At 51.8% G+C, this 24264-nt stretch overlaps 10 protein-coding genes across 10 annotated transcripts; 7 read left to right on the forward strand and 3 right to left on the reverse strand.

Moving 5' to 3' along the window:
• Nucleotides 1-51: 51 nt before the first annotated feature.
• Nucleotides 52-1139, forward strand: CPAR01_09059 (uncharacterized protein; the record flags this gene model as incomplete). The annotated part of the gene is made up of 3 exons (XM_060493325.1): nucleotides 52-312; nucleotides 447-919; nucleotides 974-1139. 3 exons carry the CDS (start codon nucleotides 52-54, stop codon nucleotides 1137-1139), a joined length of 900 nt encoding a protein of 299 aa, XP_060347455.1.
• A 3200-nt stretch (nucleotides 1140-4339) lies between these two features.
• Nucleotides 4340-5362, forward strand: CPAR01_09060 (uncharacterized protein; the record flags this gene model as incomplete). Its single annotated transcript, XM_060493326.1, has 1 exon — nucleotides 4340-5362. The coding sequence occupies one exon, from the start codon at nucleotides 4340-4342 to the stop codon at nucleotides 5360-5362; it is 1023 nt and encodes a 340-aa protein (XP_060347456.1).
• A 976-nt stretch (nucleotides 5363-6338) lies between these two features.
• Nucleotides 6339-6794, forward strand: CPAR01_09061 (uncharacterized protein; the record flags this gene model as incomplete). The annotated part of the gene is made up of 1 exon (XM_060493327.1): nucleotides 6339-6794. The coding sequence occupies one exon, from the start codon at nucleotides 6339-6341 to the stop codon at nucleotides 6792-6794; it is 456 nt and encodes a 151-aa protein (XP_060347457.1).
• Nucleotides 6795-9565: 2771 nt separating this feature from the next.
• CPAR01_09062 (uncharacterized protein) lies at nucleotides 9566-10101 on the reverse strand (the record flags this gene model as incomplete). The annotated part of the gene is made up of 2 exons (XM_060493328.1): nucleotides 9566-9640; nucleotides 9715-10101. 2 exons carry the CDS (start codon nucleotides 10099-10101, stop codon nucleotides 9566-9568), a joined length of 462 nt encoding a protein of 153 aa, XP_060347458.1.
• Nucleotides 10102-10150: 49 nt separating this feature from the next.
• On the reverse strand, nucleotides 10151-11253 carry CPAR01_09063 (uncharacterized protein; the record flags this gene model as incomplete). Its single annotated transcript, XM_060493329.1, has 2 exons — nucleotides 10151-10489; nucleotides 11134-11253. 2 exons carry the CDS (start codon nucleotides 11251-11253, stop codon nucleotides 10151-10153), a joined length of 459 nt encoding a protein of 152 aa, XP_060347459.1.
• A 689-nt stretch (nucleotides 11254-11942) lies between these two features.
• CPAR01_09064 (uncharacterized protein) lies at nucleotides 11943-12272 on the reverse strand (the record flags this gene model as incomplete). Its single annotated transcript, XM_060493330.1, has 1 exon — nucleotides 11943-12272. The coding sequence occupies one exon, from the start codon at nucleotides 12270-12272 to the stop codon at nucleotides 11943-11945; it is 330 nt and encodes a 109-aa protein (XP_060347460.1).
• A 1703-nt stretch (nucleotides 12273-13975) lies between these two features.
• Nucleotides 13976-14797, forward strand: CPAR01_09065 (SnoaL-like polyketide cyclase; the record flags this gene model as incomplete). Its single annotated transcript, XM_060493331.1, has 1 exon — nucleotides 13976-14797. The coding sequence occupies one exon, from the start codon at nucleotides 13976-13978 to the stop codon at nucleotides 14795-14797; it is 822 nt and encodes a 273-aa protein (XP_060347461.1).
• Nucleotides 14798-15153: 356 nt separating this feature from the next.
• CPAR01_09066 (UMTA methyltransferase) lies at nucleotides 15154-17970 on the forward strand (the record flags this gene model as incomplete). Its single annotated transcript, XM_060493332.1, has 7 exons — nucleotides 15154-15486; nucleotides 16037-16172; nucleotides 16430-16542; nucleotides 16716-16835; nucleotides 17248-17399; nucleotides 17462-17881; nucleotides 17940-17970. The coding sequence occupies 7 exons, from the start codon at nucleotides 15154-15156 to the stop codon at nucleotides 17968-17970; spliced, it is 1305 nt and encodes a 434-aa protein (XP_060347462.1).
• An 801-nt stretch (nucleotides 17971-18771) lies between these two features.
• CPAR01_09067 (methyltransferase domain-containing protein) lies at nucleotides 18772-20344 on the forward strand (the record flags this gene model as incomplete). Its single annotated transcript, XM_060493333.1, has 9 exons — nucleotides 18772-18978; nucleotides 19038-19072; nucleotides 19128-19213; nucleotides 19266-19288; nucleotides 19346-19472; nucleotides 19531-19568; nucleotides 19639-19676; nucleotides 19730-19867; nucleotides 19921-20344. The coding sequence occupies 9 exons, from the start codon at nucleotides 18772-18774 to the stop codon at nucleotides 20342-20344; spliced, it is 1116 nt and encodes a 371-aa protein (XP_060347463.1).
• A 731-nt stretch (nucleotides 20345-21075) lies between these two features.
• Nucleotides 21076-22736, forward strand: CPAR01_09068 (methyltransferase domain-containing protein; the record flags this gene model as incomplete). The annotated part of the gene is made up of 9 exons (XM_060493334.1): nucleotides 21076-21261; nucleotides 21316-21350; nucleotides 21402-21487; nucleotides 21694-21753; nucleotides 21806-21843; nucleotides 21914-21951; nucleotides 22007-22144; nucleotides 22202-22624; nucleotides 22697-22736. 9 exons carry the CDS (start codon nucleotides 21076-21078, stop codon nucleotides 22734-22736), a joined length of 1044 nt encoding a protein of 347 aa, XP_060347464.1.
• Between the last annotated feature and the right edge of the window lie 1528 nt (nucleotides 22737-24264).

Below are 24264 nucleotides of genomic sequence, written 5' to 3' on the forward strand. Positions count from 1 at the left end.
TACAGAGAGGGGGAAAGTACCGACCTGGTGAGAAGATACCAGTGGACCTCCATGGTATCCGTACAGTACTTCAACGACACACTCTTTTCAGTACGAGGGTACTTGGCCCGAGGGTGGCGGCAACCTGCGATTACAGGACTAGAACAACAGGCCCAGGAGCCCGGATTCCCTGTGTGTCCTCGATCGGCAAACAAAGGAATCTCAGGCAATAGATGCACCGCACAACGTATTCGTACGGAACGAGATACACAGGAAGCAAGATGCGGCTACCACGACGACTTACCTGCCTTGTCTGGAATGTGGACGGACGGCGTAGGAGGGTTGGTAACAAGGGTCGAGTTTAGGCTGCTTTTGCTGTCCCATACTTTCTTGTTGTTCGCACAGGCCACGGAGCTCAAGGACTAGGACAGCTTGCCTACTAGTGGGAACGCAACCCATGCGGACAGGTGTTCAAGCAAGAGGTCCGCCTGAAATGCCAGCTCGGGAGGCCACCTCGCGACCACATCACCGTATTTCACTTGGGTATGACGTCCGAGTCTCTTGATTACCTGAGGCACGCGATCTCTCGCCTTCCCTCGCCTTGCGAAAGACCTCTGTGGCGTGTACGAGGACGCGAAGGCTCTGAACGGGCCACGGACGACACCCACAAGTCACAGGTGCCTTATGCAGACCTGTGGAGAGGTACACACGGACACTGGACTGAAAAGAACGGGCCAAGAATTCGGATTGGGATGGCTTCCACAGGTTCTTACAGAAGGCGGAGAGAAGTTGGAAGGGCGGCGATGGCTACAAGTGACCTTAGTCGGGCATGGCAGGGCATGGCATGGCAGCACGGCCAGGCCTACGCTTGCATCTGCACTGACATCGGTCATTCTCAGCTCGCTGCTGGGGATTTTGGGCTCTTTTGCGGGATCCGACGGTTCCCATTCGCCTGACCTCTCGGGTTCTGTCATTGAGCATATGCAGGTCGCAGCACAGCCCTGATCTTGTACGGCGGTCCCTACTATAATTTCTGGGGACCTTTTTTCGCCCTCCGTCAGTCTCTTCGCAAGTTTTTCGCCGCCGCCGCGCCGCCGTCGCTTTCGCTCGCTCGCTTCATGCAGAAGCGCATGCGCTGCGCAGCGCAGCTCGGCACGTAGCTTGTACAGACTACAGAGATCGGATACTCTTCTTTTTTTCCCCCCGTCTCTGAACCTTTTTTTAGAGTCTACATCGGTTTGGATCCAGAAAAAGCGAAAAGATTTACACTTTACTTCGCTGCTCATTGCCGTCAACCGAATCTGCCGCGATTTTTCTGAACCGGGATCGGGGCCGAAGGAGGGTGGACGGCAAATCAGAGGGAGCAACCTATGCCCAATTCTTTTCACTATACTTTGGTTTACGGATATTTTGCCTGGGACATTCTGTATCAGTACGGCTCCGAATCGATGCCGCAGTCTGTTCTGACCCAAAGACAGATCTACCAGAGCGTTTTGCGCCGTCTCCGGTGCCCCGTACCTAAGCCCATAGGAATCGCTCGTTTGCCTGTTTTTCGCCTTACCACGCCCGACCTAAGCAAGCCTTACTGGGGGGTCGAATGGATTGCCGAGCCTGGTTGTTCGGTGCGCTTTGTCACCTCTTCGCATCGTGCTGGCGCAACCTCGAGATTGTTGGAAGGATCTTCAAGACTTATCCCAGACTTTCTCTAGGTCGTCTTTGGAGGTTGTATTCCACAGCGTTGGGCCTATAGCGAAATGTGGCGCAGATGCAAAAGACGACGCACGCCTCAGACAACGCTTTTCAGAAGCCACGCTCTCTGAAGTTTGGAGAGTCTAAACCAAGATGGGAAACATATGTTCGTAAAATCTTGACCCAAGAGGAATAGCGCGAAAAGACAAAAACCACTCGAAGTCATTTTGTCGCTCGTAACGTTCCGACTCAACGGGCAGTCTGCCACCTCGCCTCAGTCAGCGGCACTTCACCACCACCAGCCAACATGACAACGTTTGGTTACATCGCTTTCACAACTCTGACAGAAGGGTGTTGCCAAAGGCGGCAGAGTAAAAACCAAAGACTGAAGGGAGGAGGGGGAAAGGTGCTGGCCCAAGCTTGCGGCGCACGCAGGCGACGGCATCCGAAGCATTCAGGGAATTCCTGGCTTGCCCTAGGCCACCTAGCCTAAGCTTGCCAACCTGCCAAACCTTGCTTCGGCTCACTAAGCTGTGTGGCTGCTTAGTTTATTGTGTACACGGGCACTCTGCAACTTGACATGGCCAGACTCACGACATCCGTGCAAACGCCAAATAGTGGGAGGGAGGTGTGGTGTTTAGCTGCCTCCTTGGCCCATGTACGTTACTTAGGGCCTGTCCGGAGCGGGAGGTACTGGGCCGAGGTGGGCTGGAAACTCACTACTGCGTTGTGAGGCCAAACGAATTTGGTTGAATGTTGGCAAAAGAAGATGAAGAGCGCATGAGTGGAATGGCGATGGCGAACGGACTGAACTCGAGAGGCCAACGACCAGCGCAGGTCCATGTTCGTTGGAGTCCTCCCATCGACCGACTTTGACGTGTCCTACTACTGGATATCGTTACTAGATCCGCCACGGGCTAGGATGCTCTACGAATATGCAGGTTGGCATGAAGAGGACGAGCATCAACGGCCCCAACGCCAACGCCAACCACGAAGCCAGCAAGCCTTGGTCTCCAGCTTCCAGCTTCCCCCGGCCGCCGCCGCCGGCCCCCAGCTCCATAGTATATCCGGTCATGGATGTAACAGGGCCCCGTTGGGAGAGGAGAGAGAGCAAGATGCATGGAGATCCGGGTGAGGCGAGGAGGAGACCTGGAAGCCGGCCCAAGATGCATGCACCGCGCACCGAGGCTACCTTAACCTGAGGCCTACTTGCGTAGCTACCTATATCCGTACAGAGTACCTGATGCCTAGGGCCTGTCCTTGGATCAGACGCAAGTACGGTACTGGTCCATGGCTACCTTATACATGTACCTCTGGGAGGTGCCTACCTACTGTGTATAGCAAGTAGTCCCCGGCGCCATAGGGAGATCCGATGCTACTGCACAGCGCGCTGCGCTGCCCCCGCCGGCGTGCATCATCCAAGGATGATGGATTTTCTGCCTTCCTGTCTCTGCCAGCTAGGTACCAATTGTGGTAGTGTATTTTGAACTCGAAGCTCTAGGTTCTATGTAAGATCCGGAGCCTGAGAGATCTGGGTCTGACTCTCTGGTTCTGGCTCTCTCTTTCTCTCTCCACTTGCTCCTCAACTCGTACGGGGTGCAAAGAGCGAGGAGCAGGGAGTAGCTAGTGACAAGTTCGTAGTGGAGGTAACCTGCCACACCCCTCCACTCCCCCCCCCTCCCTCTCTGCTTGCGCCCTCTTCCCGCCTCCTGGACCATGGACCATGGGGACCGCCTGCCGAAAGCCCACCGGGCTGGTCGAGGCGAATGGGGAAGAGAGGGTACCAGTAGTCACCCAATACCTATTTTTTTTTTTTTTTTTCCTTTGGGGTGGGCGGGAGTGAGGTGCGCAAGGTGCAAAAAGAGAAGCAGTACCAATACTCCGTAGCGGGACAAGGTCTAATGGGGAAAAGACTCACTTTTGTGTACCCTGGTACTTGACCTAACCGCCAGACGCACCCCTGTCCCACGCATAAGTCCAAGTCCTCGGGTACTCGTCACCTCACCGTACCGCAGCCGCAGCAAGCACCACACTGGATGGGAGCGAGTTTACCACCCAACTCGTACCCCCATGACAGGCCTTGACTGCGCTGAACAGCAGTGAACACGACTGGGCAAGGAAGGTTGACTGCAGGCTCTTTCTCCCAGGTCCCGTCTCTCTCTCCAAGCCCCAGCCGGGCCCCAGGGCTGTCTCTTTCTCGGGCGATTATAACACCCCACCACCCTCGCACCACATCCTGTCTCTTCTCACCCTCCCTCTTCCTCTTCACGAGCTCTTCGTCTGCCTTCTTCTTCTTCTTATTCGCGGTAGCAGGCGTGCAAGCCAAATATCCCTTGTTATCCTCCCGGAATCCTTGGGACCGCCCAGCTCCGTCATCACTTGTTTCCTTTATTACTTCATTTTCCCTCCCCCGTCTATCCTCCCCCTCCCCCACCCCGCTGTTCTCGAGGTGTCTATCAAGATTCAAGATCAACAAGAATACCGTCCAAGATATTAAACACCCAAAAGACCCTCCACTATTCGAGACTTATCCTTGACGACCACAACGACGACAACGATAACGACCAAACCGCCTCTTTTTTGTCATATCTCACGCCAACTGATCCTCCCCGTTCCTCCTCCGGTCACAGACTCTCCTCCATCCTCCACTTCAGATATCCCCGCCATCAACATGCCTGTTCAACTGCTACCAGCCTCTGCGGCTGCTTTCGCCCCGAGAGCCTCATCCGTCAACGTCGTGCTGGGATCCAAGGTCGAGCCGTGGTTGACACAGACACTGAAGCGCATCAACCGGATCAAGCGTCCACTCAACAGCGTCCCTCAACATCAAAGATGTCTGACCGAGACACTTTCATCGCCCAACGCCATCTGGACTCTCACTTCCATCATGCTCCCCAAGGCCCCGGAATCCGACTTGCGCCAGGATGAGAACCCTCTCGTCGAGGCCCTGTTCAACTACCAGCTTCTCCACATCGAGGCCTACATTGTCCACGTCGACATGGTCCTGCGCAACGAGGTCGCTTTCAAGCTCACCACCGACTCAATAGACGCCTTGGTCGAGTACCACAAGGAAATTCACTGCGTCGACAGCAAGGCCAACACCTATGACTGGTCTGAGAAGGACCAACAGTGCAAGAAGCTGCATGAGGATTTCGTCCAAGCCATCAACAAGTTTGTCTACCGCACACATGTCACTGCCTTGGAAGGGCTCGAGGAAGAAGGCGCTGGTGAGCTGCTCTCTGGTAAGAGCGAGGAGGTCAAGAACAACATCATGGGCCTCATGAAGCCCTTGCTGCCTCCTCCTCCCCGTGTTGTCGATGTCATCAGACAACCACCTCTGCTCCCCAGCTCACCCGCCAACGCCAGCATCTGGTCGCAACCCCCTACGCCGGCCAGCCTAGTCGCCGTCGATGCGTGGAGAGTCCTGCCATCAAGTCCGAGCATTGCTTCCACATCTCAGGAGTCAACGCCAATCTGGGCCAACATTGGCATGAGCGAGGTTCAGATCCCCTCCCCTACGCCTGCATACAGCCAACCTTTCTCTACAGCCGGGTTCTACTACAGTGCACCAGCAATCACGGCGCCCATCCCAGCGTTGCCTCTCCCCAGCATGTTCACGCCTCAATGTGGTGTGAGCGTCGGCTACGGTGGCTTCGGCTGGGATCGCTACCAGGAGTACACGACGACGATGTGACAACCAGAATCCGTTGCATCTGAGACTTACCCTGTCGTGACGACCTCATAAGCATTGCCAGGCACGATGGTCCCATGTTTCCCGGAGAAAAGTTAAATTCTTCTCGGTCTGCTCGGCATAGAATCATCCACAGGCATATCGGCGTTTTGCATCAGCAGGGGAGCGAACGGTGTTACGGGACTCGCGAGACAACCAAACAAAAAAGATATAATTGGGGGTTTTTCTTTTGTCGGCAGCAAGCGAGCGTATGATTTTTTCACAGTCTTTTCGATATCCGGGGAACAACAACCACCACCACTCACTCTGCCGCAAGCTCGGTCACCTTTCATTCGAATCATCTCATCATGGCTGGGTCCGGGGCGGGCATTTGAGTGCATTTACATTTGGGTTGGGGGGTTTTTCGAACATATAGGCGGCCTGTTCTCTTTTCCCCTTTCTCTACTATTTCCTTTGGGTCTTCTCTCATCTACACAAGAGGAACACGCAGCAATGCAAAACCCCCCCCGCTCGGCTCCAGGCCTGGAGCCCGAGACAGAAGAAACCGACATCCTTTCATTCTCGATTCCCCCGTTTTGGATTTCTATTTTTTCTGGTCCTATTTTCTTGCTTGATTTAAGAGGCTTTCTTAGAGATACCCCCATCGGCATTACACTGGATCGGAAGATACCAACAGCTGCGCATTTTGCTTTCTTTTCCTTTCCTTGGGCTTGGGTTCTTGTCTTACGGATGATTCATGACAACCATTTCACGACCAATGACGAATATTCACGACTGCGCGCTCAACGATACGAATCAAGACGACGTTGCTCCAGGCTTGATGCCACGACATACGATTTTCTTGGTTTTCTTCGCTTCGCACAGGCTATCGAATTGCAGTTACAGCAAAAGGCTTGCAAACCGGACCGGATCCAATAATAGCAACGCTTCTTTGCGAAAGGTCGATAAACCCAAACAGCAATCATCGCGTAGCTGAGACATGGTTGTATCAGGGATGCAACTGTCAAGGCAGACACTGGCATGTCGACAAGATCTTTGGCTTCAGCCGTCCCCTCGAGGCTCATCGCGGCGCCAAAGGGAGACGGCTGGCATGGAAATGGAGGAGAGATGGGACTCGAATCAACAGAATAAAAGAAGCTGGGCATCGCAGAAAGAACCATCTTGCTGGGCAAGATACGATGCAGAGACCTCTGGCCACAGTCTTGGAACCTCTGCTATCACACTCACGATAATCCCCGCTCGACTTACACGGGCGCGAACGAACCCAAATCAGGCCATGCTGATTACCCCACCTGGACACAAGTACGACACTACGGAAACCTGCGAGTCGGGACTGGATGTGAACGGAACGTTGTTACCGGGCTGGGGGTCATTGTATGGAACCTGGGGAAGGGGGGTCGCGCCCGTGGCAGCTTCGAGGAGGGGGGGAACGTGAGCAAGGGGCAGGGAGGAAGAGGCGGAGTGTAGCTCGCCCTCCTGCATGAGAGACCCCGCCGTCGCCGAAGAAGATTCGGAGAAGCATTAAATTGCTTGGGCGAGGGATCAAGAGTCGCGTGGGAAACACAAGCCGGGTTTCTGGATCTGCTGTGCAGGTCAGATAACCTTGACTTGGCCGTTTCTCAAGCGGCAGAGGGTGCAGGAAACCCTTTTTTCTTTTTTAGCAAGGGGGGAATATCATGAGAGACCTTTGGCAAACCCTGGAGGTTTTTTGGCCCGGGTCTGGCTTACACGCAGCTCAAGTGTGATTTTGCATTTTACGCTATTAGTTAATTCGAACAAAATTCTGTTCACCAACACGTGTCTCGCGTGTCTCTTTCCCCTCGTGCATAAGTGACCTTTTTTTTCTTCAAAAAATTTCCAAGAAAAAAATTCTTCTCCCTTCACTCTTTTACCCCAAGTGTGGAGGTCAACGAGCAAGCATGTGGGTTGTGCCAGCTGAGGTTGAGATGTTGGAGGAGAGTATTTTGACAGTAAGTAAGCGTAAGGAATAAGTAATTGAGCCGGCGAAACCCTGAAGTTGAGGGTTGAGGGGGACCTTGAGATGCTGGGTTGATGGGCGTGATGGGGGGGAACAGAGTTGGGACGCTCGCATGTTCACGCACTTTTGGGAAAGAAACAGGAAAAAGATCTGCCCCTCCATGTTGAGGTTTTCTTTCGTTTTTCAGCTTCACCTCAGTAAGGGGAGAGGATAGTGGAGGGGAGGGGAGGGGAAAAGGGTGGTGTCGAGTGTGGTGTCGAGTGTGGGTGTGCTTATCCCCTTTGAAAAACAAGCCCCCGCGTTTCTACGTTTCTACGTTTCTGCATGTTTCTCTATTTTGGGTATCAAGTTTCGACAGGACCGTCCATCCCGGTCTTGGGGAAGCAGTACTATCTACATAGTAGACCCGTGAAATCTGACAAGCACAGCTCGGCTGCGGCAGGGGGTCGAGGGGAAGGGCTGGATAGGAACCCAAGGCGCATAAAGTCGGGCAGATAAAGTGCCAGTTTGGGCAGCCTCGAAAACCAAAGCCAACATCAAAAAAGATGTAAAAGGTTTTTGAAGGGTCCAGGACCAGGTTCGGACGGGTTGGCGATGGTCCTTGAGGTTTTTCCTCTTCCTTATTCTTAAAGTCAGCGCTGTGCATCCAACGCATAACTCGGCAAAGACACTTACACCTTTGAGAGTTCGTCATTTTAAGGGGCAAGCTGTTTCTAATGGTCTCCAAGATCGTTGTTCGCGAGAGCGACTGGTCCTCAGCTGAAAGCGTCTTCGGAGCTGGCAGTTGACTATATCGGATTTTAGTATTGTTCTAGAGGCAACAACAGAAAAGCTACCCCTAGAGACGTCTGGTACAGATTACCTGCTCAGAATGCTGTCCATCCTCTTTGGTCTCGGGGCAGAAGCTGCGGCAAGGCAAAGATGAGAACCAACCCTATCGAGACAATATAATATTCATAATTTGGCGCGCGATAGCAATCGACTTCTGGACTTCCCACACCTGTCTAGATCAGCCAACTCTTTCTAGACAAGGGCGAGAGCAAGAATCTTACAAAAAAGTAAGCTTGTCCAAAGACTGGGCGGCATTGAGCGGGAAGTTCTAGAAGGCGGGGGTTTCTAGGGACGATCAACGGGTATCACTGATCACTGCGTCTAAGCGTTTGCCGGTAGGCACACAAAGTGATCAACCATCCTGGTCTGGCCGCTGTCGGTCAGTTGTCGCACGCCCAGCTTACACATGTCCACCCCCTACGTGGACCACACCACCACCATGCTTCTCGGAACACGGTCCAGCTCCCAAGTCGGCCCTTTGCTGGCAGGCAGACGCTCGCACGGACGGGGAACGTCTGAACGTCGGGGGAATTATTGTTCTGTCGGATGTCGACAGGCGAGACAGGTGTAACGGGCGGCCAGATGGGTTCAACCGGTCCCGGGGAACGGGGAAATAGAAGCAAGGGAACTTTGGCACGGTTTCAACCATGGCATTCGGCTCTCTGGTTACGACACGCAAGAGTTTCGCTATTGAGACGGCGTTAGAAGCGAGCACGCGATAGAAGGAAAAGGGGCAAAGGGGGGAGAGGCCTATTTCGCGGTGTCTCGAGCTCGGCTACTCAGCTGAAATAAGGTGGGCGTTTGGAAACGGCATTCTCTCTGGTTATTTGAGATATAAGATTCGTGTTGGCATCTATCATGTTTTGGGATGCAGGTGGTGCTGACGGGTGCTGGGGATGGTGCCATCCGCCGCTGCTGAGTTGTTTGAGGCTTCACGGAAGGAAGAGTTACGCGTCCCCGTTGGAATACTGCGCTGAGTGAGAAAATTGAAAGAGGTTGCATGTTGAATACAAAGTGTCGCAGTCGGTAGGTTGTTTAGGGGGTGGCAGATTTCAGGCTGAAAGTCTCCTACTTAGAGATCGTGGGAGTTGGGCATTTGACTTTGCTTGTCAACTAAGTGTCGACAAGAGAATGTTGCAGCTTGGCGACTCTAAGCTCGCGACGCATGAAGAGTTGCATGAGGTTGACAGCTCCGACGCATAAAGAGGGGACATTTTGCTCCGCGCTTGATACGAAGCAAAACTGCTCTTGCCCTTCGCTGTTTCGCCGTTTTGCTTTTCCTCTTGTGCGGAATGTCTATGCCGACAACGAGAACTTACACTGGCCCGGAAGTGGAATCCTCGAAAGCTGAGTTTGGCGGGCCAAGTCTAGTTTCTTCGCAGTAGCAACGTTCCATGTCACAACCCTTGGTCGGCATTCGGAGACGGGGGGAAGAGAGGGGGGACGGGAAGGAAAGTCAAGGTGATGCTGAACTGACTTGATAGGATCAACCCAGAAGATCAACGACAGCCATAGACAGGCAGGGAGGGTGTGGCTTGCTACTTACAGCTCGCAGGGATGCGAGCCTGAGTTGCGGCTGAGTCGCCCAAAGAGGATGGTGGGGTGTTATGGCGGGCAGGTCATCTTGCTTGCTGTCCGTGCAAAGATACGTGCTCTCCCGACAAAACTTTCCCTCTCGATGAGCAGTCAAACGTGGTGGCCACGGTGGTGTGGTGTTGGTGGCTGAGCAGATCCGCGGTGCTCCAACTCCCATCTCACTTTGAAACGAAACATTCTGTGGGGGACTCGCGAAGAGTCTGTAGGTATTCGTTTGGACAGCCGTCTCGTTCCCACATTGGTCGGCGTACGAAACCGGTGTCATGGACGGAATGGGCTCCGGAGGGGTTTCGGGGGAGAGCATGCTCTTGTCTGGCATATCTGCCATTTCCGCCATCAACCAAGAAGGGGGGCGACCTGCGGATGCGACCGAGACTCAATTTCGCCTAGATGCCTTGCGACGTCTTATTGGGTCGCGGCAACGAGACACGATCTGGCGTGGTTTGGTCAAAGACGAGTGTGGGGAAAGGCATTGGATACCGTTGGAGGGGATCCGCGATGCCGAGTTTGGGGTCCATCTGAGATATGTCGCTTTGGCAGCCATGCCCTGGAGCGGAATGGCGGTTTGAAGGGTACTTGGACCAGCCGTTCTGCATGGCGAAATTTGTGTCGAGAGATTCGTCTCGGGAGCTGCTCGTAGCATCTACATCGTAGGCGAAGATGATCTTGTAGCCTACGCGCGATGGGAAGAGCGTAAAGGCCTCTGCGAACTCTGAAGCTCGAGCCTGGTACAGTCAGACGTTGAACACCACTCAGGGGCGGCCGAGTGCGCTCGCGCGGCTGCTATTCGAGGCAAGCCGCTTGACATCGATTCGATTATGCTTATGGGGTCTAGATGAATCCTATGTCGCATTCCAACAAATCGGACGTCGTTCCTTTGCGAGGATCGACAGGTCTAGGACCATCCTGGGTTCGCCCACATGTAGGATCGAGGCGTCTTCGGCGCTTGTCAAAGACGTGAGCGTATCCGGCACTGAGATCTCTGTTCGCCATGATCATCGACGCTGAGTGGGTTTCAGCAGCGTCTTCGTCAAGCTGCAGATTCCCAAGCCGGGCACTGCTGCTAAGTGATCAACGATCCGACAGCAACACCAAGCTAACTATATCAATTGACTATTGTCGATGCGCGGAAGGGCTGCGACGAGATGGCGGGGATGGCCACGATTGAATAATTCGATGAGTTCCTTGAAATAATGATCAACGCCCGGCTTTGATCGAGTAGGCATTACATTCTACCTTTGCTTCAGTTTTCTTCCAAACGCCTCGCCAACCTCTGACTAGCTTGGCACCTAAGGGCCGATGTTAGATACTGGCGGTAAGAGGGAACATAAACCAGATAATGTACCATCAGAGGTCAAAGAATACGTACGTCGCAAATTGACCACGTCGGCTTGATAGTTTGACCATCGACACGGGTGTTGGTCATGTAGATGGAAGTCGGGTGTTGGAGAGGAAAATCTCGAAAGCATCGGTAGGTTATAACAGCCATGGAGTGTCCGTACTTGCTCTATTGGAATGTCTCTTCCTCGATTTTCTCCCCTCTTTTCATACCTAGGTACTTGGTACTTTTTGCTTTCAGCGATGAAGGAGAGAGGGAAGGAGGAGATGCGCCCATGGCAAGGCAAGAAAGAACTACTTTCATCATGGAAAGCTCTTCCGCACTGCGGTGCTACATCATGTGTGTTGGTGAAAGTGGAAACAGCAGCTCTTGCTGCGTTACCATCTTGCCAGAACTAGTTGGAAGGAGCAAGAACGTAGGAACAAGTTCTCATCCGTGGGTAAACCTAGTTAGAGGGTCGCAAACTATTCAAATCGAACCAAATTCCATCGCTAATTCTAGGTGCCACTTGTACGACATATTGTCTACGCTGAAGAATAAGTCATGAGTTTTGATATGGAGAAAAGGATTACAGGTTGGCACCACATAGTCCATAACCCCATTTGAAAGGCTGCCACTGTCACTGGTTTAAGAAATACGTGCAGGCTTAAACCTTGAGACCAGGTGCTATCGCCATTTGTGAGAGTATTTGTTGATTATATGACAGGCTTGGTCGATCAGTGTATAGTCAAGCCAGCTTCTTTCGCCCACCAAACGATCGCTGCCATGTCGCAATGAAGCCCTTTCGCTACATGAGAATGCGAACACGCCATTCCCGCTCAGGATGTTTCTTTATTGCATCAAAGCTTCTGGTCATTCTCAAACCATCTATTGAGGATCTTGATTTCCTCGTCAGTGAGAGCGGCCTTGTCGGTGCCATGTAGTGAGATGACGTAGGCCACAAGACTACCAGACTTGGTGGGTTCGTCGGCCAGTCCGCGAGTCTCGAGAAGAAAGCGTGCCCGCGATGGATCATTGACAAAATCGGAGAGGAGAGACAGCTCATCAGAGTCGAGGATGGGGCAGGCGTCATTGTTGCGGTTGATGATCTCCTGTGCCAGAGTGTGGCTTTCGATCATCTCGCGAGGAGAGGGACCCGTATAGGGGGCAGATTCGGCGGCGGCGGCCATGGTTATTGTTTGGTGGTGCAAGTATCGGTATGTATGTTAACTTTCGACGAATTGTGTTCAGTTGATGGAGATGTGTCGGTTGCTGATGAGAATGCAGACGAAGTTTGGTTTTCCTAACCGCAGAGGCAACGTGGGGTTTTATGCTGATACGCGAATGCACTGTTGTTTGTCTAGGCGATCGTATCTTGTATCAACCAACAACATGAACAGGCACCGAGGAAGCCTCGATCTTCGCTTCCAACACTGAACACAACATACTGTGCAAGGAAATGAAGCTGAGCAATGGCAGCAAGGGAAGCAGTGCCTAAATCAGGCAACAGCATTAATGAAATGCCGACGGCGAGAGAGACGTGCCAGAATGAGAAATGGGTTTGTGTTTCTCATTGGCCGTTTCACAGACTAATCACAACCTCAAAACCAATCTTTAGCGAACTTCTCTCCAAAGTCGGTCCAAACTGTTGGTAACCCGGGCAACGTCAACCACGAAGTTCCTGACCAGACACTTACGGAGGGCATGGCGAGAGTTCCATGAGGCACCAACCCTTGTAGCTGTTCATGGAACAATATGGCTTTCCTTTTTCCTGCTACGGTTCATCAAATGTGATCTAGGACTTCATTTGGTGTTGCCAGTCAGCATTTCTACTAACTGGCTAGGTAGAGAATTGATGAGCATCATCGTAGGGTGATCCTTCGAGATTCATCATGCACAATCCAGGCAGCCATCGGAAGTAACTCTCAAGAACTCAGAAGTCAAGCAAGCTTCGTTTTTGATTTCGACGAGGGTGATAGAGGGACTTAAAGCAACTGACAGACTTGCAATGGCAAGGGCCGAGAAATCGCAAATACGTCGGGGGTGCGACCGGAGGCGGACGTGGAGACGGGGCCAGCGCGAAGCCGGTATCCACCAGCGATGGGCCGAGCTCTCACACACCGGCAAAATCATAGAGGCGGTCGGCCAACATCTTTCAACTTACAATTCTCAGGGGCTGTTTGGCAGAACTGGTGGTATGAGAAAGAGTTGCGTGTCAAAGATTGTTAAATGACGTGGTTAGCTCAAGTCAAGCTGTAGTTCGGATGCGAGTTAAGGTCCACTACAAGCAGAGGCAAACCTAGTGCCTTGCATTATGTGTAGAGGTCAGACTACGTTACGCAAAGGAAATTACCAGTGAGCGTGCTGAGGCGAACTTTAGAAGCTCGGGAAAGTATAATAGATTTGAATCGTGAACGACTGGCAACGGGTTGCCTTTAAGAAGAACACCTCCCCGTAAATTCGGTAAAGAATTACTGAAATGGACGGCATCTACCGAGACCCGCCCCCATCCCCGCCGATACACACTACTCCTATTGTCCTAATACGGAAACACTACGATGAGGCTCTGTGCCCGGCGTATGAGCAATCTTTTGGCCCAATTAAGACGGCGGCCAAACAAAAGCGGCCCGTCGGTCCTTGCTGACGGTCCGACTTACACGTCTACAACGCCCGTTCAGTGTCAGCTTTGCGAGACCGAAGTCTCTTGGCTACCCTTGGCGACGATGACGAGCTAGAGGTATGAGAAGCTGATGCGTCTACGGATATATAACAATGGCGAGCATTATCTCAACTGTGAATCGGATATCCAGATCATACCAGACCTTCTCACTCATCTCTCGAGAAAGAAGAAAATCGAAGGTTCAAGGCAGGCAACCCTCCAATCGACTACAAAATGGCAACTCAAGACATTGTTTCCATCTTCCAGGCCTTCCTGAACGCAGTCAACAACAAGAAGTGGGATGAAGTTCACAACCACCTCCAGCCGGTAGTGAGAGCAACCTACAACGAAAACACAGAAAGCAAAGACCAGTTCATCAACCGCCTCACCACAACGGCCGAGAAGGGCAGTCTCTTCAGCGCAGACCAGTTAACCGTCAACGAGGCCGCCCAATCCCTCGGCGCCCGCCTCGTCACAACAACAGGCGATGCCTCCGAGGGAACCCCATCCAAGGTCTGGGACCTCATCCTCGTCTTCTTCGAGAACGGCAAGATTGTCCGTCTCTACCAGGTCGCAAACCAACAGAGCCGGGGAGTAGGCCCCGTGCCCGCCCCGCCGTTCGTGCCCGAGTACGCCGCCAAGGCCTCCCAGAACCCAATCTCGGCCGCCGAGATCGAGGCGCTGTACCGCAAGTACATCTACAGCTACAACGACGGCACCATGCCCACCGTGCTGCCGGCGCTGTGGGCAGAGACGATCTCGATGCACGGGAATCAAGTGCCGGCGGTCGGGGCCGTTGGGTTCCTGGGCAAGATTCTGCTGCCTGTCATCGCCGGACTCAAGTATGAGGTTGACGAGTTTGTGGTTGATGAGAAGAAGCAGCAGATCGCCGTCAGGCTGTCCATCTCAGGCGTGCCTCAGAATAAGAATCTGCAGAAGAATGGCCCGGATGGGAAGGTTACTGTCTATGAGCATGCTTTGTACGGATATGAGGAGGGTAAGGTTGCTTGGGCTTGGGCTGCACAGGCTTTCGACATGAGACCTCCCTCGGTGTAGAGCCGTGATCAGTAGAGCCCCCGTGATTGATCAAAAGTAGTCTTTTGGTTGGTCAAGATCAGATTCGGACGCCATAATGAGGCACATCGGATAGGTAGACTTAATTTGTAACCCATTGGCTAGTCTTTGCTACTTATGGCAGATCCTACCACTGTGCTTGGCTCATGACGCAGTCCAGACTCTCAGACCCAAAGCATTTCACCTTCGATGCTATCCTTGGACACCTTAGAGATCATTTATTGTCGCCCATCCTGTTGAAAACGCACTCCTTCCACTTGTGGATCCTATACCTTGTAGAAATGAATCACATTCCACTACTCAACGCAGTAGTTCAGTAACCAAGATCGAACGCAAAAATGCCTAGAACAAACAAAGAGAGGCCGGTCACGGCGCAAGCGCCATCCGCGACGTCTCCCAGGCTGACGACCTCATCTATCAGTGCCGACCCAATTCTCGGATACAAGATTCGAGTTCTCATTCATGATTTCCTCAGAGAAGCAAAAGACCCCGAAGCGCAACGACGAATCGACTCAACGACCGAGGTCAACTACATCAGCGGCCCTTACTTCGGTCAAGAACAAGCCAAACGAGTCAGGGAAGCTACTGTAGACGTGGAACTTCAGACCAGCACATCCGCGGCCACCCGAGACAACCATGAAGGCGACAAAAATGAGGAACGTGATTCCAGGGTAAGAATAAGCGGGCTGGCTGTGGAAGAGGCTATTGAGACAGTAATGAATGGATTCTTGGATAAGCGTAGGGCCAGTGGAGACGCTAGGCCTTGCGGACCACACGACCTCGCTCCGATATATGCAGCACTTTTCGGCATACACTTGCTCGAGCTGCAGTCCCATCATTTCTTGAGTCGGCTGAGAAGGAGCGGGGATTGAGGCTCTTCCTTGTCTCGACGCTTTCGGAGACGGGGTTCACGCCGAAGGTACCTTGGCTATTGGGAAATTCACTAGATGTTGGCCATCTCGACTATGAGATGTAAGGGAAAAAGACAGGTATGTGACCGGTTTCCCCCTTAATTGATCGCAATGCTTATGCCTACTAGTGGTATGACTGTTGCGGACTTCTATGGTCCGCACGAATGGAAGATATCGAGACCTTTCCTACCTGCTCGTTTCCCCTCCTGTCGGGCCCGAAGTATGCATGTCGTTTCTTTTTCCTCTTCCAACAGTCCACGAAGCAAGTTGGGCCATGTCATGCGCCCAACACGGTACAGATCAGAGACAGGGGCGATCAACGCACAGAGACATGATTGGTCTCACCACAGCCAAGGACAACAGCGCCCAGCCGTTGGAAGCGAAGCGTCAAATCGCAGGCCGCCGATTAGCTCGCGACTTCGGGAGTCTGCAGGATCACGACCGGTGTAGGACTTTAGGTACTCTTGCTTGGGCCGTCTGCATGCTGTATGATTCCATCACCAACAGACTCAGTCGCGGTTGCCTGGGTTGCGATATGTAGAAGACAGACTCTATCGTCGGATACAAAACCATGGCAGCTGGGTCGCGGCCACTTCGCGAGTGTTTCTCTCCACTATCTCGGAGGTTTTGCTACTGTGTAGACTCATCTGTTTGGCCTTGATTCAGTCGCTCGGAACACCTGCTAAATACATCGGGACGGCAGTCCAGATGAGCGCCCTCGGAGGAGGTTCCTCGGATAGATCTGATGCTGCCTCGCCTATGAGCATTGCCTCAGATACTAGTGACGAAGGTGTTGAACTCGAAGTTGGTGACAGTGTGAGTTGTCCATAGCCTGCCCTAGTATAGACGCAATACACTAAGGTCATATATACAAGGACAATGATTCGACCCTTGACGACCGAATGTATGAAGAACTTGAGTTGCCACACGCGATTAGAGCTAATGATGCAGGTCTTCGTACACCAAGTCGGTAACCTCTAGTGTCGTAGATTACCCTACAGAACATGGGCGACGATACCACGCGTTTAGAGCTGGAGGTGAGTGTATCGAGTTTTCTGCTGCGGGACCATGCTGACCTTGACACGGCCTACTTTGCCCCCAATGACGAGGTAAGCAATAGAAGTAACGGCAAGAGAGCTACTTTCTCTGACGAGGCGGTCATGTTGCTGCAAGGATGAACTAGGTCGTTTGGATTACAATCACGAGCTGGTTCTGAAGTTCCTCAAGTACAACCTCTTTCTAGCCCCAATTGACGTGAGGAAGATGCAACGAGTACTTGATATCGGTACTGGTACGGGTATTTGTGAGTCTACATTAGACGAGTGCCAGAGTTTCGAGCTTATGACTGTCAGGGGCGATCGAGATGGGCGACACTTTCCCGAACGCTCTGGTATGTACTAGGATCTGATGATACGGCCGGAAGCTGAGAGTCAGCAGATCATCGGTAACGATTTGAGCCCCGTCCAGCCAAGACTGTAGGACATGCAACTTTCCACTGCCTCTCTAATCTCTGAATTGTAGCTAATCATTGAAAGAGTCCCATCCAATGTCAGGTTTGAGATTGATGATGTTGAAAGCGATTGGGTTCACGAAGAACATTTTGACTTCATCTTCAGCCGCTACATGGCTGGATCTCTCTCCGACTGGCCAACGTTTGTGAGTAGAGCATATGAGTATGTGACACTGGATGTAAGCGGCACAATATTGGATGTCTGGTGACCTTCTTTACGTACAGAAATCTTCGGCCAGGGGGATGGGTTGAGTTTCAGGACTATGATTTTGAATTCTCGTCACTTAACGGAAGTCTGCGGCCCCATCATAAGACACACCAGTGGGATCAAACTTTCCTAAAAGCAGCCAGGCTATGTGGTATCGAGCCATGTCCTGGATCTAGGCTGGAGGGCTGGGTGCAGGATGCAGGTTTCATCAACATCGGGCATAAGACAATCACGGTGCCTCTCGGGCCGTGGGCTAAAGACGAGTACCACCAAGAAATCGGCCTGGGCAACTTGATACAGCTTCTAGACGGGCTCGAGGCATTCACCTTGAGGCTATTTTGTGGAGTTCTTGGCAAAACAGAGGAAGAGGTATCGACACTGTTGTCCGAAGTTCGCCAAGAGCTGAGATCGCAAGTTTTTCACGCCTTTGGCGAATTGTGAGTACTTCCCTAGGAGGAATAAGGTACGACGAACTGTGGCTAACAAGACCAATAGTCATGTAGTCTATGGACAGAAGCCAGAGTAAGAAATACTGTATGTAGAAAACTTCTGCTCATGTGAGGTACATGATTATGTTGTCTCCAGTAATAAGCTCCGACTATGTATGGCCGAGGAGGGAACTTGGCCAATGATAGCGATGCATGGCATTGAATCCAACAGCTCTGTTGTCAAGTCTGACTATATTTTAGTTTTGAATCAAGGCTTAGGCTACTGACTTATCTTCATGAGATCAACTTCGAGATGCCACACAGACAGAAAACATCATTGTGAGGCAGGGCCCCGGTTTGCTCGGCCTGCCTCGGTTGGCGCAGCCCTCTGTCAGCTTTCCGGTTCAATCCAGTAACGATAACTCCCAGAGAGGGGTACGCTTGTTGTTTTATGTATCGCTTCGGATGAGACGGACTTAGTATCCACAGCAAGACCGGGGAGACCGGAAGCAACCGTCTTAATTGGCCTCGACTGAACAAAGCCTGACTGCAACCAACGGCCAACACCCCGCTGCTGGAACCGTTGGCAACGCTCTCATTTGCTATACATCCCGGAGATATGCAGGCAAAGCTGATGAATGGCACGTTTGTTTGCGTATGCTGCATGGCTGAACACATTTGGCGCACCAACATCGAGGTGCCAAATAGCCGAGAGCCTACAGGATGCAGGGAAACTAACAGCGAGTACAAAGCTGGCTGATTGTCTGGCTTGATCTACCTTTCACCAAGTCTTTCAACTAATGTTCGCCGTTTCAGTTATTCTTGATTAGCTCAGATTTTGATAGATTTGCGTTACTTGAACCGGACTCTCGGAACGAAGGCCCCCCCCAAATTCCATGATGACTGGATCACTATATGCTCAGTCGCCGGTGCCCGCCTCGCCCCCGGCGGCAACGGCTACATCTCCCGCCAAGTCAAAGACCGCGTCACCGAAAAATCGGAGTCCATCGCGGTCAAAAACTGCTTCACCAGTAGCGCAGAACTCACCCGCGGGCCAAGTTGCAGGCGAAGTTACAGATGATATTGAAGTTGACGAAGGATTCAGTGTTTGTAGTATATTTTCTCAGACTTGAATGAATACCATCCTTGCTAATACAGGGCCCAGGTCAGCGATGGAGCTTCAACGATTGATGATCAGATGTAGAATTCCACCCTACCCAATGTTCCCAGGCATGAAACTCACAACCCGAGCCAGATCATCCTACACAGCTTCCTTAGGCTCCAGTGTGATCGACTATCCTGTAGAGCATGGACGTCGTTATCACGCTTTCCGAGGAGGAGGTCAGTATACTGTCGCCGATGTGTCTCGCTCTCATGAGCTAACAAGAAACAGCTTACTATGCTCCAAACGATGAGGTGCTGCCATATTCACCCAGGCTAACGACACAACTATTGACAACCACATTTGAATAGAATGAGATGGACCGTCTTGACTTCCTCTCGACCTTGATCTTCAAAGCCATTGGCAAGTTGTACTTAGCTCCAATTGAGCAGAAGAAAACTCATCGCATCTTGGACATTGGCACTGGGACTGGAATCTGTGAGTAGATCAAGTTCTTTCCATCCCTACGGCTCCGATCAACTGACAAAGTACACAGGGGCTATGGAGATGGGAGACTTGTTCCCCAACGCTGAGGTGCGCATGTGTCCCCCGAAATGAGTTGTAGTTGAATTGCAGGAAAAGAGCTGAATGAGTGGTTGGAAAGATTATCGGGAACGACCTGAGCGCAAACCAACCAACTTGGTACGAGCTAAACAACGATTCTCCCTCATCTGATGGTTTCTAACGGGAAGAAGGGTACCATCAAACGTTAAATTCGAGGTCGACGATGTCGAAAGCCCTTGGTTGCATACAACCAAATTTGACTACATTTTCTGCCGGTCTATGGCCGGTGCTATTGCTGACTGGCACAAGTTGGTCAAGAATGTTTACGAGTTAGCGCTCAAACATCGCGTCATCAAATCACACTGCTAACCAGTCTTATTAGCAATACCAACGCCGGAGGCTGGGTCGAATTCCAAGACTGGGATCTCCTATACCGCTCTGATGATGGCTCCATCACCGATAAGCACGAAAGTCTGAAGATGAATAAGACGTTCATCAGCACCTGCAGGCAGATTGGCCGTGAGCCCTGTCCGGGCCCCTTATTCAAGGACTGGGTCACGGAGGCCGGCTTCACCAACATCACCCATGAGACGTATAAACTGCCAATTGGTACTTGGCCCAAGGATCCCCATTATAAGGATCTCGGTCTCTGCAACCTCATCCAGATTTTGGATGGTTTGGAGGCCTTCAATTTGCGACTACTTACTGGCGTACTTGGCTGGACGAAGGAGGAGGTCATGGTGATGCTAGCAGCTTGTCGAAATGAGTTGAAGACAGGCGTCTTCCATGCCCGCATGGAGTTGTGAGTTTTCTCCTCTCATTTCTCGTCCTCAATTCAGCTAACAGTCGTATCTCCCAGTCACGTTGTTTATGCTCAGAAACCAGAAGAGGAAGCTTAGGTTAGCCGCAGTGAATAGGAAGAAAGCATGGTTGTGTTATCGGGAAGGGTCTCATTCTAGATATCATCTGAGCAATCCGCCAGAATTTGAAGCATCATATTATGTCTGCTCCTGCCCGGAGGCTCAGGATTGTTGTCTCTTCACCTTCCATTTGGGGGGTCGGCCCTCGGTTTTCTGTCCAAGGAGCAGGGGGGGCAGCAGAAATGTTCTCTAAGCTGATTCATGCATGAGGTGGCTTGATCACTTTCTATCACATTACCCACATGAAGGCCGGGGAGGCTGGGTCAGAGTCTGTCATTGGACTCGAACCAACATGCATGGGCTGCGACAGCCTGATAGCCCCCGCTACGAGATCGTTAAGGCACTGCTGATTAGTCTTTGACCCCGGGCGTATGCGTGTTTGCTATGTTGGTTCAAGGAAACGGAACGGTTGTGCATGCACCAACAATGGGTTTCCAAGCTGTAGGGGCCCGCGCAAAGAGGAGAACCCAACTGAGTACAAATTCTTCGTAGTATAACTGCAGCTGTCGAACACGTTCTTTCTTACTTCCCACTCTTCGCAATTTTTTCAAACGACGTTGCGTCCAAGCATACCTTCTAGAACGGGGTTCCGGACGCTGCCCAGGTTGTCATTCGATATGGTTGGATCACCAATCGACCCACCCCCGTCGGGTTCCCCGGGGCGCACGAAAGCTGCCTCCCCTGCCAGGTCCAAGACTGCATCACCAGTGAGATCCAAGACTGCCTCTCCGGCCGGACCTGGATCTCCTCAGAGCAATCACGAGATTGAGACAGGTGACATTGAGGTCGACGATGAGGGCTTGGTCTGTGATCTATAAGTCAACGTGGTTCCTTTCTTGCTCTAACTCTGTCACCAGGGATCTGACACTGCATCGACCATTGATAGTCGTTGGTAAGAATTTGAACTTGCAAAACCTTACTTTGTAGCTGAATATCGATCCAGGTCCTCGTATACGGCATCGCTATCTTCAAGCGTTGTTGACTACCCCACGGAGCATGGCCGCCGCTACCATGCTTTTCGCTCTGGCAGTAGGTGAAGCCCTTGCCCAACGCGCGACGCTCGGCTAATCTTGATCAGCGTATTGGGGTCCGAATGATGAGGCATGGTTTGCCCCCAAGACTATCTACAAACTCGAGGCAAGAGCTAACTTTCTTTCACTCAAAGACTGAGAGTGACCGTCTTGACTTCAACCACATGCTCATGGTGAAAACCATCGGCGACAAACTTTACCTAGCCCCTCTTGAGAAAGAGAAAATCAATAGAGTCCTCGACATAGGAACTGGTACCGGAGTCTGTAAGTTGAGAGAGTCCATGCAGGAGCAACACCACGAGCTAATATAAACCAGGGGCTCTGCAGGTAGCCGAAGAGCTTCCACATGCTGAAGTGAGCTTCTTGAAACCCGTACAAGAAAAGAGAGCCCGTGATGTCTTTGAACTAATAAACAACCCCGCAGATATTGGGAAATGATTTGAGTGCCATTCAACCCACTTGGTAAGTACACCAGTCCTCTAAGCCAACAAATTTGTTCGTCCTAACTGATGCTCAGGGTCCTGCCTAATGTCAAATTCGAGATTGATGATGTTGAGAGTCCTTGGATTCACACACGCAAATTCGACTTCATTTTCAGCAGATACATGACGTCTTCTATTGCAGACTGGCCCAAGCTGATGAGGAGTGTCTATGAGTAAGACTTCAGAAGAAACTGATAAGTTCAAGTTTCAGACGCTGATTAGTAAATTAGAAATGTGGCTCCGGGCGGCTGGGTTGAGTTCCAGGACTACGACTTGGAGTATAGAAGCGACGATGGCTCACTTACTCCACAGCACTCGACTTACAAGTGGCTGCATAAGTTCTTCGAGGCCTGCAGAATTGTAGGCCGCGATCCCAACCCGGGGCCTCAGCTGGAGGGCTGGATCAGGGAGGCCGGTGATTACGTGAACGTTGTCCACCAAAAGTACAAGATCCCAATCGGGGACTGGCCTAAGGATCCCCACTACAAGGAATGCGGCATGATCAACGTGATGCAAGTTCTTGATGGACTTGATGCTTTTACCTTTAGGCTCTTCACTGGCGTTCTCGGTTGGACAAAGGAGGAAGTTGTGGTTCTCCTCGCCGAAGTCCGTCGCGAACTGAAGTCGAAGATTTTCCATGCCTACTTCGAGTTGTGAGTCTTGCGTCCCCTAACATTGCCTAACGGTCTGAATCATGGACTTTCTTTAACAGTACATCATTACAGCCACGTGGTATACGCGCAGAAGCCAGGGGCAGAGGAATGAGGTACATCAGACTTTGCAATACAAAAGTATTGAGGCTTCATTTCCTTCTTATGTCTATAGACTAGCTCACATACAGATTACCATCTCTTTCTTGTATGTGAGAATGTACGCGGTCTTTGAACTTTGTTATAGCCATTCGTTACGAGGAAGACTGAGAACCCATCAATGAGCCTCGAAGTTGCCACCCCAGCTTATCGGTGCGCTAGCGTCCGGACAGGCCCCGCTCCCGCCATCTGCCGGTCGAAACAGGCCGCTAGTCCAAACGGATCGGCCCCGTCCAGTGTTTCTTCCGGAGCGGAGTTTACAGTAAATCCTGCCAACTCGTCCAAATCAACCAACCATTTATACGGCCAGTGAGGCAGCGCCCCCGGCTAGGGTGAATCCTTCTGGGCAGACGTTGCTAGCCTTCTTCTCATGACGTGCGGAGTAGATCCCATGCGTGCGTTTGTCCTTGCGATATGAGAAAAGGACCAGGTGAGACTTTGGCCAGCGTTGCGTGTTGTTCCGAAGGTTGAAGACGCCCGGATGCGATTTGGTTGTTGACCCCACTCACGTGCATTTGTCCTTTGGGCGGATGGTGCGATCACTACTCCGTGCGTGTAATAAGTTGCCTGCACCATCCGTGTTTTGACCTGTTGCTATCTCTACATGCCTAGTTTCAACCCTATACCGTAATTCGCCTGAACGACGATATGGCTAGCGATTGATCGCAGCCAAACTGGTAGCAGTCGCACTGGTTACAGTCTTCTTTCTGTTATCCAAAAGAGGCAAGAATGACGAGACGACCCTAAAGCCCCTCAATCTCTCCATCATTAGCGACCTCCATCGCTCACCTTTAGAGAGACTGCCACGAAGGCGGGATGAATGGGTTGGCGCAATAGACCAGTTTCGACGACGAGACTCTTTGGGATCCTTCCCGCGGTGGTTATGAAAACCGCCGAAGCACAAAATGAGCTCTTTGAGAAACGCAGCGTGTACTACAGCCACAGGCCGACCTCTGCGAGCATGGACATGATCGCCGGAGCATAGCCGCGAAACTCACGAGTCGCTCTGATGCGCGAGCATCATGCCTATCCGAGACTCCATGACCAAATGCTAACCCCGAGTCTCGGATCCATTGCTGCGTCAAAGTTTCGGCCAGTCAATCGATCAGCTTTACTAGGCACTATTGCTATCGAAGCAACATCGTGACCCACCACTCAACAAATAAAACGACAAAAAACATACAACACCAGGTATTCGCTGATCGTCACCGACTCAACTACTAATCTGGCCCTCATCGGCTTGTCTATGGGAGAGCGGACGGGATCCCGAATTCTCCGATGGGTGTGATCGTATGTGCTTGTTTCTAGATGAGAATTCTCTTATCAAGTGTGCGCGTGCAAGCCGAGCAGTTACCGCCAAGTACACCGAAACAAGCCCCGTTGTCGTAAATAGATCTGGCCTTCACCCTCGCAACGGGCGTCTAAGGCGGTATGGAGACTAGCTTGCGGCAGATGCTCTAGTTTCTCGTCGCAACGCACACGAA

The sequence above is a fragment of the Colletotrichum paranaense genome (assembly GCF_030867605.1).
Source record: "Colletotrichum paranaense strain IMI 384185 chromosome Unknown Scaffold_7.1, whole genome shotgun sequence".
Lineage (NCBI taxonomy): Eukaryota > Fungi > Ascomycota > Sordariomycetes > Glomerellales > Glomerellaceae > Colletotrichum > Colletotrichum paranaense.